This window comes from Fulmarus glacialis, unplaced genomic scaffold (assembly GCF_000690835.1).
Source record: "Fulmarus glacialis isolate BGI_N327 unplaced genomic scaffold, ASM69083v1 scaffold6230, whole genome shotgun sequence".
Taxonomy (NCBI): domain Eukaryota; kingdom Metazoa; phylum Chordata; class Aves; order Procellariiformes; family Procellariidae; genus Fulmarus; species Fulmarus glacialis.
Window position 1 is genome coordinate 79,908 of NW_009188303.1, and position 20,394 is coordinate 100,301.

Consider the following 20,394-nt stretch of genomic DNA (forward strand, 5'->3'; position numbering starts at 1 on the left):
AGAATAAATATTTTCATGAAAATACTATTGGTTAGCAGAACTATTTAAAAAAAACAATGTTGGGAAATGTTAAATGACAAAACAGAAGATACTACTATGCCACTGTATACATCAGCAGTGCATTCACCTCATGAATAATGTGCAATGATGTGGGCCATCCACCACAGAAAGGATATGGCAAAAGTAGAAAAGGTAAAGAAAAAGAAGTAAATAGTAAACATAAGGACGAGCTTCTGTTCAAGCAGTTATTAAATAAATTTAAACACTTGAACATGGAAAAGAATGAGTGAAGACAAGAGCCAGGGAGTACTTTTTGCAGCTTTGCAGGCTGAGGACAAAGATGATTGTTTTGGAATATTTAGGGCGAAAGAAAAACAATAACTATTTTTCTCCTTCCTTTGAACTAGTTCAGGCTTTTATAGAAACAATTGGAATTCATACAGAGAAGTGAGAATCTCACAGAATATGAAGAGTTTCCACTTTCTTATCCTTTTGGTTTTTATGCCAGTGAATTTAAATGGTAATTTTTATGAATGTTGTGATGCTATGTTGCCTGTTTAAATGCTACTATCAGTGTAACACTGAAAATACACCAAGAAGCTTTTCTTTTCAAATACTTCATTTCAGTATTTTTAAACTCATTGTTTTCTGATGATGTTAGTATCTAAATGTCCAGTTTTTACTTTTTCTTCTCAGTATTCTGTTCTTATCAATTGTATCTAATAGGTTTCATGTTCCATACCTGCATATGAATTGACTGCTACTGCACACCTAAGTCATTCCGTTCTTCCTGATCCTTTCTTGCTGAAATTTTTTAAAGTTTCTGTTATTGTATCCAAGTCATAGGTATGTTTATTTCCTGTCTTCAAATGTATCCTTAGACTTTCAGATACAGTGGTAAAGCTGACCTATGTATTTACTGGTCAAGGTATTGAGAACAGAAACCAGTTTTTAATATTTTAAGCAAAACATTTCCCTGAATTAATATGTGTGTATTTGGTTAGTAGCTGAATCCAGGTGGTATCAAGACAGATCTTTTCTTTGAAATTAACTTCACTTGATGCATCTGGCTTCCAGGGGGGATTGCGGGTGGGTTGGGGTGTTCCCAGATGGTGTAAGAAATGTTGATAATTTAATTCTGACATGAAATTGTTCTGATGATCTCTAGTTTGAAGTTGGGGAATTAGGAGAACGTCTGCGTGGAGTGAAGGTAATAATGTTGGGGATTTTTTACATTAAGTAAAATGAATAATGTTTAGCAATAGCATTTCGCTAGACTGTTAGTCCTATCCTGGAACTGATGGCTGCTTTAAAGGAAGCAGTTCCTAGCACAAATACAATAGCTACTCTACTATGATGAAAATCAAGAAAGAGGCATCAGAGACTAAAATGAATGTATGAGACCAGAGGTGAGTGCAGCAATTCCCTTCGAAATTGAGAGAGTGGGAGATATTCAATGGCATCAACTGCTAAGTAAACATTTCCTCAGTGGTGTTGTATCACTAGCAATTTTTGTCATATGTTCAGCTATGAAAAAGAGGGAAGAAAAGAGAAAGTGAACTTTTATAGCTGGCTGTCCATGCGTGCTACTTCTGCTGCTCTTTTTTGCTGAATGATTGAAAATGAGCACAGCAAGGCAGGTCTTTCAACTACTGTGATATATTAGTACAATGATGATGACAGGACTGACATTGGCAAGGAGAGTTCAGAGGAATAGGGCTGTATCAAGGGAATAACGTATGGGTTCGAGCTTCGTATTAACAGTGCACTTAGTTGAAACTGCCACTGTTTTTTGCTGTAATCCCATGTCAGTTTAGGAGTCTTGAGTCATAGTATTGATTTATGTGTGAAAAAGAAATCTTTTTACAGTACCATTTCCCCAATTAGCCTCTCAAAAAAAAAAAAAATCATCCAAAACAACAACAAAAAAACAACCAAACAAAAAAACACACAAACAAAAAAACCCCATAACAATTACAGATATCTATTGCTTTTGCTCACTTCAGAACATTTTCACAGCTGTATTGTCAGCCTTGGGTCTCACTCCAATAGTCCGTGCAGTGACCCACTGTAGTTAGATAGAAGCACCATCCCTGTAGGTTTTAAAAAATACAAATGTGGTAATTTGCAACAGCTGAAGCAAACTGTTAAAGCTGTTGGCACCCTGCGTGAGGTGCTAAATGGTAAACCTGGTTGTTAGTATTGGCAAGGTACTTTAGTCTGTCTAGGTTGTTGCTAATGAAAAGTGCCTATAGAAAACTAACATACCTAACTGATTGCTGTGTTGGGAGCGCCAAGCTTAGAGTAACAGGAAAGAAGTGTCAAAAGCATGGTAGCTATCAGGAAGAGACGTTGCCAGTTTCTCGTAGGAATAATCAGTTCTGCCTTTCCCTTTTAGGCCTGTGTAATAGTATCTATAACTGTTTGTTCTTTTCTTCTCCTTCCTCTCCGTTGTCTTTCAAGAAATGTACAAATAATCTAGATTGCAATGGAGTTCCTCTTCAGTAGCAGAGAAAGATATTGGAATTACAGAGCTTTATGATGGACATAATTCAACTAGTATTGATTAGGATCCTTTCTTATTGTTACCGCAAGCTCTGTGTATTCCACATTGCTCCTATGTTGGACAAAACTGCGATATATTTTGGAAACACTTTTTGAAAGTAACACACCTGAGTGGTAACACATAAAATTTCTTGGAACAAAAAAAATGTCAATGGCTGGAGTTGTTCATACATTTTTGTAGACATACTGTATAATGTTTATAAACATTATGCAATGCATACAATGTATACAAATGTATACAATACATTTGTAGCAATTTTCAGGCAATACTAGCAATATGCACAAGTTTTGTTAAGGACTTTATATGTGTTCAAGAAATAGACAGTGAAAAATTAAGTATTTCTCTTCACTAAGTTTTCACTAAGATTTTTTTTCTCCCCCGTCACTTCCCTTTCATTTAAATGAGAGCCATTAAGAGTAATATATATGTATCTGAATACTATCTGTTACGATCTGTCTTTAGAGTTGGTATATTTCTTTCCCAATTTTCATGGATTTGTGGGTTTTTTTTCCCATGTAAATATGTTTTAGGGGCAAATGCATGCATGTTTTGCCCTTAGGATTATACATATGTCACATATGGAACATTATTTATATCTTGATATACCTCAAAATTATTTCTTTTAGTGATAGCTGTTATTCAGTGCTATTGTCATTGTATTGCATTGCCATTTTGTCTGTATTTTTCTGCTGCTTCGTTGTGACGTCTATGTGTAGGAACAGAAATGAGTTCACATAACTTCTGGTGGATGAATTAGTTCTATATTTATTTTCTTAGCATGTGGAGAAGAGCATTTTTTTTACAGATGCTTACCACTTCAGTTAGCGTCTATATAAGTAATCTTGATACCAACATGTTTCCCATCATAAATTTGTCATGTTATTTTACAGACGTATTTTACTTATTTGGTTGAGGTATTTTCTTTCTTCTTTAATGAGGTACCCCACACGGACTTTGTGCAGGGTAAAGCAGCTGCCTGCCTGTTTTTGTTCTTTGTATTTTATTAACTTCTGTAGTTGAGCACGTTTTATGATTTTCTTTCAAGTGATTGTCCATACATATAACTTTTAAAGTGTGCATCCTTCCCGTGTACACAAGAGCAGATATTTTTGTCAGCAGCATCATTTATAGTCCTGCATCACGCTTGAGTGTTTTCCTGCACTGCAGCAATGATACTCAAGGGACAATGCTGTCCAAACACCACTCCATTTTCTGCCTTTCTATTTCAAAAGAAAAATCACTGGCCGTTTCTCATAAACTGTTGGCTTCCTTATTTTTTTTTTCACCATGCTAATTTTAATGCACTGGCTCAATATATTGATCATGTCTGGAAATAATTTTTATCCATTTTTTCTTTTTCCTATAAATATATTTTTGTTCTTTCTGCAACTGATGATCCACAAGTGCACGCATATTCTGGATTTACATGTCTTCTCTTTTTCCATTGTGGAACTCTTCGGAGAATGTACTCATTGCTTTCAGCTGTCCCTCGTGTTTTCAGTGTGACATATGCAGTGCTGTGGCCAGCTTTGTTGCACTTACCTCTCAACCCCTAGTGGAATGAAATTCTTCTACTGCAGTTTTTCTCCTTTTGCCTCCTGTAGTTATTTTTCTGCATTTATGCAACTTGTCAGGCTTGAATTCCAATCCATGTGTCTTATTTGGCAGATACAATTTTCCAGATGTTGACATATGTTGTCCTAATGAGATAGTCATCGTGCATCTCAGGTCTGATCTCTCCAAAGATGAGGAAACATTGGTCGAGGAGCTCCTGCTTGGCAGTTTCTGTCTCTTCAGCTCTCAGGCTGTTCCTTTCATTCAGGAACTCATGATAATTACATATGCTGTTCCTGTACTTATGAAAAAGCCCTTTTTGGCTCACTCTGTGAGAAACAGGGACTTCATATAAACGTAATACTCGGATATACTTAGCTTCTGCCTAGACAGACAGAGGTTTCCCCATCACAGGTAACCCCCAATACTTGTTCTTTTACCAATTGAGGGTATCAAGACAGTTGTATGCAACATTAGCATTTGTAGTTCTTCTATAAACACCACAGTTTGTTCATGCCCAGCAATATATATAGTAACAGCTGTTTACATGGTAGTTTGCCTTTCTGTTACTTTATTTTCAGAATCTTTAGTATTGGATCTATGTTTATTTGTGGTTCATGCTACATCTTGATACCAAGCTATACACTAGCCTAAAGGTATTTCCTTCTTCAGAAATTTATGAAGTCTTCTTTTATTCCACTCTTCAAGACAGCATGCTTTTTTTTTTTATTGCCATCTTCTTCAGCAAATGGTAATGAATACAGAGAGAGAAACAATTCACCATTGACATCTCCTGCTTTGGATGAGTTGCACAGGGACCCCAAACACTCTTTTTGAGCTAGATTCTATTGTAACTAGCATTCTGGTTATGTACCACGGTGTTCTGGCCTTCAGCGTTTACCCAATGTGTATCCTTGAAAACCCATTAAGTCAAAGTATTGTCTCATCAGTGTAAGAGGTATTTCTCCATTTATGAGTGACAATTTTGCATGCTTTTCGTGTTCAGAGACTTCTTCAAGTAGTTGATCAGCATGTGGAACCAAATGAAAGAGATTCACCATTCTCACCTGAACTTTAAGTCCCTATGATTGTTTGCTTCTGAAATCAAATGAAACTGTAATACCACCTTTTGGTACCCCCACATTGTATATTCCCTTTAAGCTTCAGGACCTTCTTAAAAAGGTCTGCAGGTTTTTACAAGTATTTTTCAGAGAAAAGCAGAGATTAATTAACAAATCGATTTATTTTCATCAATTGTCCTCTTCTGAAGAGTAGCCTTCTGATTTTGGCATAGCACCTTTCCTTCTGGGTTCAGTTCAATCAACACTGCAGAAACCCACCTTCCATGATCTAGTGAGAGTCTTGCGGCATCTTTTGGTAGACTCCTGAGATGGCAAACTAGAAGTCCTCAGTAATGGGCTGACTACAGTAGAACCAATTTTTGGTAGACTCCTGGGATGGCAAACCAGAAGTCCTTAGTAATGGGCTGACTACAGTAGAACCAATATTTCCTCTTCACATTTGATACTGGTTGTGGCTGAAGACAGGAAGCAAGGGAACTTTATGGAAGAAACTTAGTAAGATTTCAATTTTTCATATTAATCAACCAGCATGCACTTTAGAATTGCAGTTAATCAAGCCCTCGTATTTTTTAACTGTGAAAAATTCCTAACATTTGTAGATGGGCTGCCTCCAAATGTTGGTGAAGAATTTGTTGTATCAGTAACTAAATGACAGCTTGTATCCAGGGGGAAGCTTTAAGTAGTACTTGAGGCAGCTGACAGTCCTGAGTTCCCAGGTTCCACTTACCTAGCGGAAGGTCAGTTCACAAATGAGGATTTTTCTTTCTGGGGAGAGTTTTATTCAATCTAGAATGGACTGAGATCATTATCATTAGATTCTTTATCTAGGTTATGACTTCTTGAGGAAATACATGGTAAGAAAGAGCAATAGTTCACAGGAATAAATGCTTGTAATAATGTAATGATTTCATTGTTTAAGAAATAATTGATTCCTAGTTCGAAACACTTCTGGTACTGTGTTCTTCCCTTCTGGTCTATGAAAGCACACAGGCAAAATGTGCTATTGCATTAATTTCGGGATTGTATGAAAATCATCTTTATGGCTAGTCCTAGAAATATTCTTAACAGTTAAAAGAAGCATTTCATTGCCTTCTCAAACTGTTAACTAATCTTTCCCAAGAGTTAACTAGAGAAATCCACCTTAATTCCAATTCAAAGAGTGAAATTAGGCCATAAAGACCTTTGTGAGTCTAGTTTAAGACACAGTTACGAAGAAGTTTGCCAGGATACCTCAGATTTAATTGAACCTAAATGCCTCGGTGAAAACTCATATCCTATTTCATGCACTTTCATAAAACTTCATGGCAGATTACACATCACATGAATGCAGGATAGATTAAATTGATACATCCTTTTAACATGCATCACTTGGACATCCTACCACTTCCTTCCTGAAGTGAAAGAAAAAGCCCAGAAATGTGTATCAGTCACACCTCCTTTTCCTTTCAGGCTTTCAGGCAGACATGTATTAGAATGAGTTTTGCATACGAATCAGCTACAGGATCATAGTATGGGTAGCAAAAATTTTTATTGTGCCTGAACTCTTGGCACTCCTGCAGTGTTGAATGGGTTTTTCATTTTCTATGTGAGCATAAAGGCAGAGCTATCTCATCTATCCCAGTTTAATTCCATCTCTGCCGTGGAATCTTGTACATATGGGACTCAGGAGGAGAGGGAGGGAAGGTCGTGGAGATATTTGGGTAGGTAATACATCTTGAAGAATCCAGTTACTGTACAGGTAAGTAATATTTTTTTTTCCTTCCTGAATAATCATCTGTGTAAGCTTCATGAAAGGAGACTGCCACTGTTTATCATTCTGCAATTTTATCAAAATACATGAAGATAAATTTGCCCTCAATGTCACATTCTAATGTATATATGAAGCAACTCAAGTTGCACTCTAGTTCTTGGAAAAAAGGACTGCAGGAAAAAAAATTATAATTGTAGTTATAATTAACAGAAGTTTTTCTCCAGAATTTAATGCTTATCACAATAAAGATAGAATACTTCATGCAACTAAAAAGAGGAAAGCAGCAGCAGCACAGGTTGAAGGTCTGCATAAGCCTGTCATATTTCAGAGTTTAGAGCCAAACAATTGGAAAAACATGCTAGTATGTTAAAAGGCAAATGCTAGTTTGCTTTTATTTACTTTTTCTCTATTAGTATGTTTTGTTTGAAAGAGCAGCTTGTATTTTAAAAAAGAATAATTCAAATGCTAATCAATTAGTCATGATCAAAGAGCTAGAAACAAAATAACTATTCACAAGTCTTGAGACTATTCTGCACTAGTGGAGGTGCTGTCTGGCTAAGCAACAATCTGCTACTCCTACCAGGCATGGGTGTGGGTTTTTGAAGTGGTTATGCACATTGTGACATCTTACAAGAGTAAACTTGCACATCTTTTAAGTAGGTTTGTCTGAGACAGAAAGTGAAAACTTTTATCTGTTCTTACTGGATGGGTTATTGTATTAGACTAAAGTTAAAAGATCATTATTTCTAGGCAGTTGTTTGTAAGTCAGCACTGGATTTTTTTCACTTGCAACCCTCTAGCATATATGTTAAAGTTTGCGTATTGTTTTAGGGAAAGTAGTTATATATGACTGCAGACTTTTCAAGTGCAGGTAATGTGGCACTGTCTTGATCAATTTTGGTACCATCAATTGCTCTTCCTCCCGTACCTCTATTCACCTGTCTGAATAGAGCACTACATGGTGTCACGGTTAATACAGTGTCGAATTCACCTCTTAAATGTTTGCCTTGGATGAAGAGTGGACATATCTTATGTGTTAGAATGTTTTATTTTGCATTCTTATTTTAAAGCAGTTTCCATTTTACATGCAGCTGTTCAAATGAACCATTCCCACTTCTGTTGTTTGAAATGGAGAGATACACTTCCACACTTCCTTAGCTATCCATGAATAATATATCAAGAAGTACAGTCGATATTTACTGTGTAATGCAGATAGGCAAGTAAGTATTTTTCATGTCTGGCACGGTTAATATTCTGTGCTGAGCTTTTTGTAAACTTGTTACTCATCTTTTTGATGAGTCTTCAGCTAGGCTAATCATAACCATAAAGTAGTTTTGGAAGATATTATCAGTGTTTCAGAAAGATTGAGAAAGTATGAAAACATATTCTGCAACTCCTGTTTTTGAAGTGAAGATCTCTCTGTTTGTTGCTTTAGAAATCAGCAATTACTTGCCCTGTGAATCCACTTTGGAAAGTAACCATCAGCAGAAAGCTCTTCTGCCTGTAAAGCCTAACAAATACTGTTGCATGTGCTAGTGGTTGAATACTAGCCTTTCTCTACGCAAGGGCAGTGGTGCCAGAGGTCTTGCACTGGTCTGATACAAAGCTTTGCATCTCTGCTGGAACACTCTCATTGAAAGTGGCAGTTTTGAGACTGCCAGAAATGGTGTTCTTACAACAAGTATCCTTGGTGATGTATCCCAAGTCCTAGAAAGCAGGAATTAAGAAATAAGTCAGGTTCATTCTTTAAACTGCAATGACTAATTTTTGCATTATGAAGGTTGCAAGGTCAAATTTTTTCCAAGTGAGTCATCTTTTTCCATTTTTTGTATGGTGTGAAACACTTTCAGAGAAACAGTGGAAAATTTCAGTCCTAAACACAAAAGGACAGAAGACGAAAGGGTAAATCTGACAAAAAGCAAAATGCAAAAAACAAAGGGAAACATTTTTGATTCTTCCACTGCTGCTGAGATGGCTAAAAAGTCCATGTGGTAACTTAAATGTACATTAATATCGCATCCAAACCCTATGATCTAAACCAATCTGCAAGACAAGAAATGCAGAAATCTTCCATTGAGCTGCTCATTTCTGATGGATTTCTTAAGCAGCCATGGTCTAAGACGTTCATATATACCTGGCAGGACAGCCTGTTTGCAGTCTTTTGCAGTCTTTTGTCCAAGCTGCTACAGCAGGAGCTGGAGATACACGTTTATTTTCCTAGCAACATTAAAGTAAGGAGGGTCTCCTTTACAAATGACAATACCATTAATTTTGTATATAATTTTTCTAAGTTATACTGTTTGTATAAACCAATAAAACAGTATATTTTCTGAGGAGCAATACAGATTTCTTCAATGGTCTTTGAATATAGGTGGGACATCTGCACTTGTAACTGTGAAGATGCTCTTAATCGAAGAATAAATTTTAAGATAGTCTTGATACGTGAATGTCTGAGATTCAGACAGCCCAGATGAACCCTTCATAATTCCTAGAGAGTTTTTGATGAAAAACTTCCTTAAAGACTTAATCCGAACAATGGAAAACTCTGTTGGGTTAATGTTTGCTTTTCTCCCCCTTAGCCTGGAAATGGCAAATTCCAAACTGCAGCGCTATGTTTCCCTTCTTACCACGCCTGCTGGTGAATGCGTGAGCAAATGGGCGATGCTGAATGCCTGCTACCTTCCCACCAATTCTGCCTTCTATGCTTCTTTGGAACTGCTTACTAATCTTTATTTACCAACAACCTTCGCTTATCTATGCTGTATAATCTGACAAGAATGTGGTATATCCAACATGGAGGGCAGGCACTCTTGCTTTGAGGTTCTGCTTTGCTAGCTTTCTCCTTCTCTTTACTGTGGTCTTCCTCCTACTCTTGCATCACTTCATCTTTCTTTTCTTTGTATGAAGATAATTTGCCTGCAGTTGCGCCTTGGGAGGGAGAAACACATTTTGGTTGGCGTAAAACTTGGTTGATTAAAAGGCTGTAGTTCCAAACAAGTCGTCTTCACCTAGTCTCCCGTCATTTTCCAGGACAATCTACGTAAAAAGGATGATCGGATTGAAGAATTGGAAGAGGCACTCAGAGAAAGTGTTCAGATAACTGCAGAGCGGGAAATGGTGCTAGCACAAGAGGAGTCAGCCAGGATCAATGCTGAGAAACAGGTCTGCAATCTTATAAAGTCACTGGTAGTCCTCTTAGGAAAGTAACCAGACAGTAAAGTACTATTTTCCCTGCTTTACTGTGAAACACAGCTGGTTTTGTTTGATGATCCTGTATCTCTGTTCTAACATTAGGTAACAGAACTCATAAAGTCTGCAAAGCCTTCATGATAAGTTGTATTTCATAGGTAAGATTTTATTGAAATTAAAAAGAAATATAAGGTATCCTGAGCTTTAAAATATTATTTTAAGTAGTAACTCTTCTGATCTGTCTTGCCTGTCAAAGCTATCTTGCTATGTGTAAGCATACTTCAGTTCACTGTGTTGTTCATTGAATGTATTTAAAAACAATGATTTTTATTAGCATAGTTGTGTTTATGGCCCACAGTCTCGTTGCACTTGCAAAACAACTGGATAAAGAGACAAATCCCTTGGCTTGGGCCAAGCATACACACAGAAAATACACATTTGTGTGTTAAAGCCACAAGTGTGAAGTTTTATGCATGAATTGATTCTGTGCCACTGACGAGATACTCTTCAGTCATGTATGTGCCTGATTTTAACTCACGTAAGTAATCATCAAGAAAACACACCATAAGTAGTGAATAAAATTGCATGAGATTTTGATAAAGCTTTTGAAGCAGAAGCTGAATCTGGCATTCTTATTGTGCTTTTTGTGAGCCTCTTCAGTGTTTTTTCACTGTTCCTTACTTGACCGTAATTAGCAAACAGGAGCATTTGGTCAGTTGCATTGCAATGGCATGATCTCTTTCTCTTTGTTGTTTAAATAAAAAAAGTTCTGACTAACTGCACTTCAAAACGTTTTAAGAGGTTTTTTCCAACATATATTCTTATATCACATACTTTAACTAAAAAGAAGATATAAATATCTTAGTAGTAATACAAGTTTTCAGGAAGAAAGCAACTGTTTCTCTTTAGGCTAAAGTCAAGCTCAGCTGTTTGCTGATAGACATATTGAGGATAATTCTGGTTGCTGTACCCTAAGATCCTAGGCAATGTTATGGAGTTCACTTTCAAGAATGCCTTCTTTCCAAACTTCTTGTAGTCTTGAAAAAAAATTGCATGAAATAGGAGTGTTAACTAGGTAGTGAATACCACATCAAGAATTAGATCTTCTTGAAAGGAAAATATATATCTCAAAAAGGAGCAGGTTCTATGCTGAGATGCAAAAGTAAACAAAACAGTGTGTGATTTGATGCCTAGGATGTCATAATGTTTTAATTTCTTTGTTGCAAGACAAAGTGACCATTTTTATATTCTTTGAGCACCTAGAAGCCCATAGAACTCACCGTTTTGTGATGTCTGTGCTCGAAACGCAGAACAAGATGTATAAGGTTTAGAGAATTTTTTGAGGCAATGTTCTGAAGAAGGTAGAGTGTGTTAATTTTGTAGGGGTTAGAAGTATCTGAAGTTGGGGAAGTAAGGACAAAGATGAACATTTACCAATTTTATGCGCGCACAATGTAGGCTTGTATTAGAGGATGATCACAGGTCATCTCAGTATTGAAAGTGAAAGGTGGGTGGAGTACAGTTTGCAAAGGATGAGTAGGTTACATTTGATTCACTAGCAAAGAGGCATGCTAGTAGCGTAAACACGATCAAAGCTACAGACAAGGAGATTACTGCGGAAATGGGCACAATCTTCACAAGAGAGATTTTTGCATAGATCCAGACACATAGATGTAGTCAGGAAAGTCTTAGAGATACTCCATAAAAGAAATTCTGCAAGTTTTTAAAAATAACCTTTTAAAGGAGGTTTGAGTCAAAGATACTATCAAGATTAACAAAAATATGAAAGTTCTGTCCTATATGAAAAGAAATGAAGTAGTGAAGAAGATTTCAGTCACAGGATGGAAAGGAGGATGCCTTTTTAGCCTATTCAGCATGAGCTCCCCATAGATGTCAGTCTACTGTGAGCTGTTGGCAACAGGTTTATTCTGGAGAGGAGAAAGATAAGTCTGGGTTAGTAAAATCGGGAACTGTTGTCATGTAAGTAAAGTTTTATTTATATACGAGGAATCCTAAAACAAGGATATCGAAAGAGAATAGTGCTTTGGGAATATGCACAAATTTCAGGTTTGGCAGTAAGCAGGCTTTTCAAAAGAATTCACCAGCAAAGCCTGATGAGAGGCACACAATGAGATCAGATGGTCAGAGCTTGGTGAAAAAGGGAAATAGCTGGTGAATAGAGAGCTGGAACTGGGTGTGCAATCTGAAAGATGAGCAAGGCAGGGGAATGTGCAGCCTGAGGGTCAATAAGCCATAAGGATCAGTGAGAGAGACTGAGAGGAGAGGAAGAGAGGCAAGAGGAGTAAGATTTGTGGGAAAATATTGGTGGAATATGGTGGGCAACAGCATTGTGAAAAAGAAATTAATCTGGATGTAGTAGTTTGTGCAGAAGTGAGGAGTAGAAAGAAGGATGGGTTGAAAGCAGCAGGATCGGAAAAGGGAAAAGTCAGCGTCTATACCGTCACTGATTGACAGCAGTGTCTTACTCCAACAGAAGAACTAAACTGCCAGCTCTGACCAATTATAGTTTTTAAAATATGACCAACAGGACGGCACAAAGGAAAAGAAACTGGATTGTCTTGTTCCAGTCAGCACTGGGAGAGCTGCTGTGCCCCATATTGTCCAATAGGATTTTGTTTTGGTGTCAGTTAAATACAGTCGAGTAATAGAGTGATGGCAAGTAGCTGTTTTTCCAAGGTGAGGAGGAGACTTTTCTTCAAACGTTTTTCATTTCATATTCCTTCAATTACTTTAAAAGAATGCCCTCTTTGTTCTATTATGTTCTGTGGAGGTTCTTTATAGAATTGGGAAAGACACCCTTAGATAGCTTTGGAGTTCTAAAATGCAAGGCTCTGTTTTCTATACAATATTAATGGCAAATCCTTTGATTTTTACAAACAATAATAGGTTAGGATCATTCTTCGACCAAGTATGAATGATATGTGTGATTTTAAAATGTTAATGTTGTCCAAACTGATTATAATCTGCTTTTAATTGCACGCTTTTTCTTTCCTCTCTTCTTTTATCTTGTTTTCTACCATTCTGCCACTTCACTGCCTGTCTGAAGCTGTTTAATGAATCAGTGCATGAGGTCAACCATGTTGGCTTTAAGTGGTTCAAGGTATGAGGACATCTCATGTGTGTGTACCTCTGCCCCAATATTTAATGTTGTTTTCGTAGCCCTGTGTTGTGTAATCCTACCCTCCATTATCTCATGATGTATGATTTCCTGCTATTTTACAGGCTTCAGGTTTGAATTACAGTGTCCATGAAGCTACTCAGGATTTCATGTTTCTCAGATAACCATTTCAGATTAAAATCTTGCTGTCTTTAATCGAGTGTTTGAAAATATCCTGGCAGTGTGTATTAACTGTGGCAGTGGGTTAACTGTGTTAATATGCCATCTATATATGGTAAGATGTCTCCAGCTGACTAAAGCTTTCTGTTTATTTCAGGATCTTAGACTTGTTCTTTCTTTCATCTATCACAAAAATAAAATCAGGCATTTCCTGCTGGGAGCAATGCACCCATTGCATTGGGCGTAGTTTTATTAACCTTATTGTTCTCTATAACAGAAACGCTGCCATACAGAAAGCAGATGAGGGAGTCTTACACGATACAAAGACTTGGAAGTTCTTCAAGTTCTTTCTTTCTAACATATTCACCTGGTTTTGTTCGTGCACTTGCTGAATCCTGTATGTAAATATTACTGTAAATTCCTTACAGCTGTGGGGTTAAGTGCTACTGCAGCTGATCCCACTAGACTGAAGGTCAGAAGGTGTATGGAGACTTCTTTTTAAGTACTCTCCATAAGGCTGAAGGTACGATTTCTCGGATAAACACTTCTATAATAAAAGTCTTTCTATTAGAGATGGCAAAAACAAATGTAGATCCAGGCACTTTTTCTGAATTAACCAAATCTGAGTTTACTTCACTAAAGCTATTGTTATGTTCCTCAGGAAAAAAAAAAAAAAGAATTAAATTTAAGTTTTTCTCTGCTCAAAAATACAGTGGTAGTTTTACTTCCCTAGGAGAAACTGCTGGAGATCTTCTTTGACAAAAGGCCCTGTTTTGGTCACAAACTTTCTTTCACTGTTCTAGTGCATCTTACCATCTCTCCTCCTGCAGCAGGAGGCACGAGGTTCTCTTATATATCAACTTAGTCATAATCAGCACCATTCCCAGAACAATGCTGGAAACATGTTTCGATCTTCATGGAAGAATAAGGCCCTTTTTGTGGAACAAAGTGAAACAGAAGTTCAGATTCTGTGATTCAGTGTCAATCAATAATAAGTAATGTCAGGTCCTTGGCTCAAGGAGCCCAATATAAGAATTACTTGCATTTTGAGCCTTGATTATTGGAGGGCATAGTTCACAAATGTGTACTGACCTAAGATGCTTATGCCCTCCCTCTCTTCGCTCACTTTCATCCCCTTACTTCACTGCACATCCCTTCAATTTTCCCAGCCTGGGTCTTTCTGGGGCCATGCTGAAAAATGGAGCAGTGACCTAATTCATGATAATAATTGTCTTATTTTTGAAGGAATTTTTTCATGTGGACCAATTTGCTGATCTGGTTCATGGATCCCCACACAGAACTCGAGGCACATCTGAGGAAGCATTAAACTGTGGGGGCAGGACTGAGAAGTGGAGGCAGGAATTGCTTAGTGTTATTACTAAGCAATATTACTAAAAATATTTTTACCAGAAGCTGTTATTGTGGCCCTTACAATACGCTGCTATTTCTATGAGTGAGATCGTGCACTGCCTGACCACAACATATGTTTCTCTATCTTATTTCCTTCAAATTTGAAAAGCAGTAGGTTTTACAATTTTAAATTGTATTTCTGCTGATAGTAGTGCAGCTCTGTTCTCTCATGAATATCAACTCCTGCTAAAATGCACTCCCTATATAGTATCAGCTAACATCTAACTCCTTACCCTAAAATGTTATGGCCAATAAAAGCATGAAATACTGGCCATTACTTGTTCTTTCCTTCCTTCCTGAAGTAGTTACTTAAACTGAAATTTCTGAGTTGGCAGTCTGATCTTGACACCTTCCATCAACTTTTTTGAAGTTACAGTTCTCAGTGGGAAATTTTAAATGAGGTTAAGTATGTAGACCTATAAATAGCTATATCTATGTTCATACACTGTATCTTTTTATCCTACACAGGGCAGGTTTCTCTGCTTTGCCTTTTGAGAAAAAATTAATTACTGAATATTGTAATGGTAATGTATTGTTTAAATGTATTTTCTTATGCTAATTCCCTTCTCCCACTATCTTATAAGTTATTTCAGCAGGAAAAAAAAAGGCACATATTACATGTAAAATATGTTGATAACAAGACTCCTGAAATTCTCTATCACTTAAAAATTCATATCTGTTTATTAAGGAAAAATAAATATGAAATAGGTTAATAACTCAACTAGAACCGCCTTCACAGTTCTCTCCTTTTTCCCCATCTCCTGTTCACGAGGATTTCCCTATTGTAAGTACAAGGTCTGCAGAGGTTTGAATATAGAGTATAGCCTCCAAGAGCCTGTTCTCTTTTACCCGTAAGTTACAGTACAGAAATTCTAGCCAAGTTTTGAATGATACCTCTTACTTGCACTTCCATCAAACCACCATTCTGGTCCTTCTAGCATATATTACTTAGACTACCTTTTCTTGTAAGAATAGAAACTACATTTACAAGAGAATTATTATATATTAGACCCTATCCTATCAAGTATCTTCTAAAAATGCAAAATAAATTAAAACACAGACCCTTTTGGCTGAGCATTGTTACTGAAATAGATCTAAAATGTTTTCTAAAATATATTGAGTGTTGGAATTATTTCACAGCACAAATTCTGACACATTAAGTTACTTCCTTCCTGTAAATGGAAAATATAAGTGGAATTTCTCATGAACCACTTACCTACAGGTGCTTTCTAAGCACCATAGAAACATCAGAATTCTGACTGCTCTGCAACAGATGCTGAACAGTTTGCTTTTAATGAATGTTTTTGTCTCTTCTTCTGTATCTCCTAATGAGAAGTTTGATAAACCAAGTGATTGGAGATCAGGGCAGTAATCCAAGGTATGGTTTGGGGGTGAAGGTGCTGCAGCCTCATTGCTTCCCACTGATTTTTCTAGGCAGTTTACACGTTCTCTTTGGCTGAACTTCTCTTCAATATTTTCTGCAAAGCTCCTTTCTATAAAAGTCTGCCAAACTCATTTTGGTTTTTGAGTGTATGTATATACATACATGTACAAAGTCATTTGTGTATTTAATTCATATTAAGTAAAAAATCTATACTAAAAACTTATATTTTAATTTCTTTTACTGATATAAATTGTTTTAAGAGCTTTTTAACTCAGTTGTCAGCCTGAAGTATAGTCTTGCCATTGTTTTTCGAGAGAGATTTTTTTTTTTTTTCGTTCTTTTGTCTGATTATTTTCCTTTGGTTAGAGAAAGCATTTTGGCTAGGCAAAGTTGACTGTGCACTGTGTCCTTGTTAATGAATATGTTTGCAGTCTTTTTTAGAAGCACTACTTCTCCTTAAAGTTACTTCTTCTCCCCAGGTATTTAAATGGATTACGTAGCCCCTTCCTTTAAAAATACCCAGATTTTATTGAGTCACCTCCTTACATGGGAAGGGTGATTCAGTATGTATTTCCTTCTATGTTCAGTAACGTACCTTTTAAGAGGTGTAACAGAGTGGAATTTTTTTTCTTTTCTGTCTTAGATGTGTTCAGCTCTGCCCAGCTGCGGGCTTGGGGGATTTTTTTTTTCTTGCGTCCAGTAGAGAAGAATGAGTAGGAATAAAAACGATTAATAGAAAATCATGCCCAAAGACTTTGGGACAGAGGTGGTTTTCTAACATTATAGGGGGAAAAACTTCTAAATCTTTTGGTTTTGTTTGATTTGTTGCACTCGTTTAAGATTGCAAAGTGAGCAAAATTTGATGACTTTTAGGAGAATTGGGGGCACTGAAAGGATAATTAACCTCTGTTCAAAATATACATTGAGCATTTCTCCCTATAAGTCACCTTTTCATTTAATGAAATGAGAAATACTGATGGAAACTATTATATAGAAATTTGGTGCAAATGCTGATTTTAAGATCATTTTATCTCATTTTATTGTTTCACAGATAAATAGTCATTTCACATTATGCCTTCTATTACAGTCAAGTATTCTAGCCAAAGCTCTATCTTGGCATCTCTCTACTTGTTATGTTATTTTCTCAAGTACCTACCTCTAGATAGTATTTTATTTGTTGTGGCTCAAGAGAAAATCAAAGTGTTGAGTTGCCTTCAAGTCTGGTTTGAAGGAGAAAGTCATGCAGATTTGGTTACATTAATGCTTGCTTGGAATTGTGAGGACCCAAGCAAATACTTGTGTTAATATTTGTTTAAAGCTAGTCTTGTGCTTTTTACATTTGGAATTTCTTTTCCATTTTCCAGTTGTGTTCTTTAGCTGTGATCCTAGATGCAAGTGTGATACAATAATATGTAGATTAGAGCATTAGAAAAGTTCATTAGACTTGTACATTAGATTCATAAATTTAAAAATATATACTCTTTTTCTGACATAATCGATTTTTCCCCAAAATCCATGAAGTGCAAGAAAAGAAATTGTATTCCTCTCCAGACCATTCTCCTATATAGAAAAACACAACAGAGTAACGGACTTGAGGTTCATTAAATTGAGGATGCTTCTTCTTTTTGAAACATTGCCTACTCACACAAAAGCTTCCAGAATTTGCTGTACTGCTCTTTACCATCAGATTCCTTCAAACCCTTCACTGAGTTTCAGCCCGAGTTCACTTGGCTCAGTATGTTGGGATTACTTTTTAGTTATGATGGCTAGGTTCTGCTAGTTGCTTTCTGTTAACTACAATGCTAAAGATTTGCTTCCACAAGTTAGTAGAGGTGGAAACTTTCCTGAGCTTGCCAGCGAGACTGTACTTCTTCAGTTAGCGACGTGTTCAACCTTCATGTGGCAATGCATGTGCTTTTACATAATATCTGTGCTTTCATGTATTTGTGTTCTTGATCCTTAACGTCACTTGGGAAAAGAGTGTTAAAGTTGTATGTGGAATTAGCGTACTATTTTTTCACTACTTGTAGTGAGTTAATACAGTACCCCAGAATTTTTCTCTTTGGAGAATCAGTCAGTGCTATATAAAGTGACAACCTATGCTATGCTATGTAGCACAGCATTAAATATTTACTTCGAATATTATTCAATTATGTCTAAACTGTCTGCCATGTGACATATCCTAGTTAACCTGAAACTGTCTAAAATGTAACAAAATGGTAATCAGCATGATCTACAGAAAGCTTGTGAAAAACTGCTGAAATCCTTGGGCAATTAGTCCGAGCTGAAAGGCTTCCTTTGTCCCAATTGCTACTGCTATCTTAGTGTCAATCATGGAGTAGATGTACCTTAAGAAATGTCAAGTTATTTTGAAGATGTCCATGTTTAGCGTTGTGGCTGGAGTATCATGAATTAACCATAGTTCTAGAGATTTTGTTTGGATGCAAGAAATTGTGCTAAATGAGTGTGTGCAAAACTATGCAGAATGTGCTAAATGTGCTAAATTCTAGTCTCTCTGCCTTTGTAGAGATTTTTAAATGGTGATCAAAATCTGGGTTTTTTGAAAGATTGTTATCCCTTGAATTGTTTGTTATCCCTTGAAATAGCAATTGCTGCTGTGTTCCCAAGGGGCTGGAGAGATTCACTGCTAGCCACAGAAGATAAATGCAAGACAGTTTCCTAAGACTGTAGAGCCATGTAAAATAAAACAGGACAGCTTCCTTTGGTATGGTTGCAAGGGTGAAAAAGCATAATGAGAATACTTCATCAGATAATGGTTCCAGTTGAGGGAAATGCAGAAATAAAATTGTAACTTGTTGTAGTTTTCAGATACCAGAGACGACAACAGGTTTCTGTCCTCAATAGAAATCAGAATTCAGTTTTTCACTTATTTTTTCCAGGCCTGACTCATTTTGTATGTGTTAAGCAGAGACAATTATTGCTTCCTTCTCAAGAGCTCTTGTCCCAGCAGTAGGCTGTTGCTTATTTATATGGCTTATGGCCCTCGTTTAGGAGATACAACTGTCAAAGCTTCCTCCAAACATCCTAATAGGACACAGCTGTGACTTACCCAGTCCTGAAGTCTGGTGACTCAGGAGCTTTCTCTTTTCCAAACATCTGTGAATTTTGATTCCTCCTCCTTCATACAAGAGCTCACTGCTCTCAGAGTATGAGCAAAAAGCAGTCTTGATTGATGCTCAAGTAACGTACTCGTTGACAAAGACTCCTGTATTTCTATTTCTGTGAGTTCTGCAGGAGTGACATTGTAATGTCAGATATCATCGGGTCAGTCTAATATTAGTGCTCTTCATTGCCTAGAGCCATCAGTGGAGGCAGTAAGGAGCAACACAGAGCATTAACTGTTCTTCGTTATCAGATGCTTTTTTTATAATGAAAGTTTTTGCTGAGATACCAACTCATGGAAACAAGAGACATCAGCTGTCTAAGTATCTCACTTTCACAGTGATAAGAAAATCTGCATTCAACTACAGTATCCTGCAGCTTTTCAGACCATAGTCTTTTGTTCTCTCTATCTTTCTCCTCTCCTTTTTCCCAATTCATAATCTAAGAATGGGACAGTGGCACCAGTTCTTTTAAGCCACCGAAACACTGTATTTTATCAGGGATGCTGAATGTACAAAATTCTAACAACCTAAAAATCAAAGGCACAAAGACTTAATAAAGTCACACACTAAGGTAAAGAAACACAAAGTTCATCCCTAAAGTTACTGCTGTATATTTCAGATGATCAGAAGATCCTGCCTTTTCTCTGGAGAACTGATAATCCACCAGCCATTTTCACAGCTTTGACACTAACTCCCCTCTTTATTGTGAACAAAACAGAACTCTTCTCTGTGTGCCACAGTCCTCTAATACTATACACAGTTGACCTTGGCAAAAGGGGTGCTGTAAATCTGGCATCCTTTTTGAGATAGAAGTAAATGTGATGTATAGAAACATCTTAATTGTTGCAAAATATTCTGCTGTGTTTATTTCTGAGTGTCTTTAGATAGGGTCTTCAAGTAAGGAATTTCAACTAGTGAAAAAAAAAAGAAAAAAAGTTTTTCACTTATCTGCATGGGATCTTATGCCAATGTTCATTAACAGTGACCACACAGAACAAGAGAAACAGTTATATAGGGTGATATGTATAGTGTAGGG

The 20,394-nt window shown here is 36.8% G+C and overlaps 1 protein-coding gene across 1 annotated transcript in view; it reads left to right on the plus strand.

Moving 5' to 3' along the window:
* The window catches only part of ERC1 (ELKS/RAB6-interacting/CAST family member 1), a gene marked incomplete at its 5' end in the record, with an annotated part of 203,483 nt that overhangs the window by 76,654 nt on the left and 106,435 nt on the right, over positions 1 to 20,394 (plus strand). Inside the window, one exon of the mRNA XM_009578108.1 lies at positions 9,983 to 10,114. Within this exon, the coding sequence (XP_009576403.1) occupies positions 9,983 to 10,114 (132 nt within the window). The remainder of the gene's footprint in view (positions 1 to 9,982; positions 10,115 to 20,394) is intronic.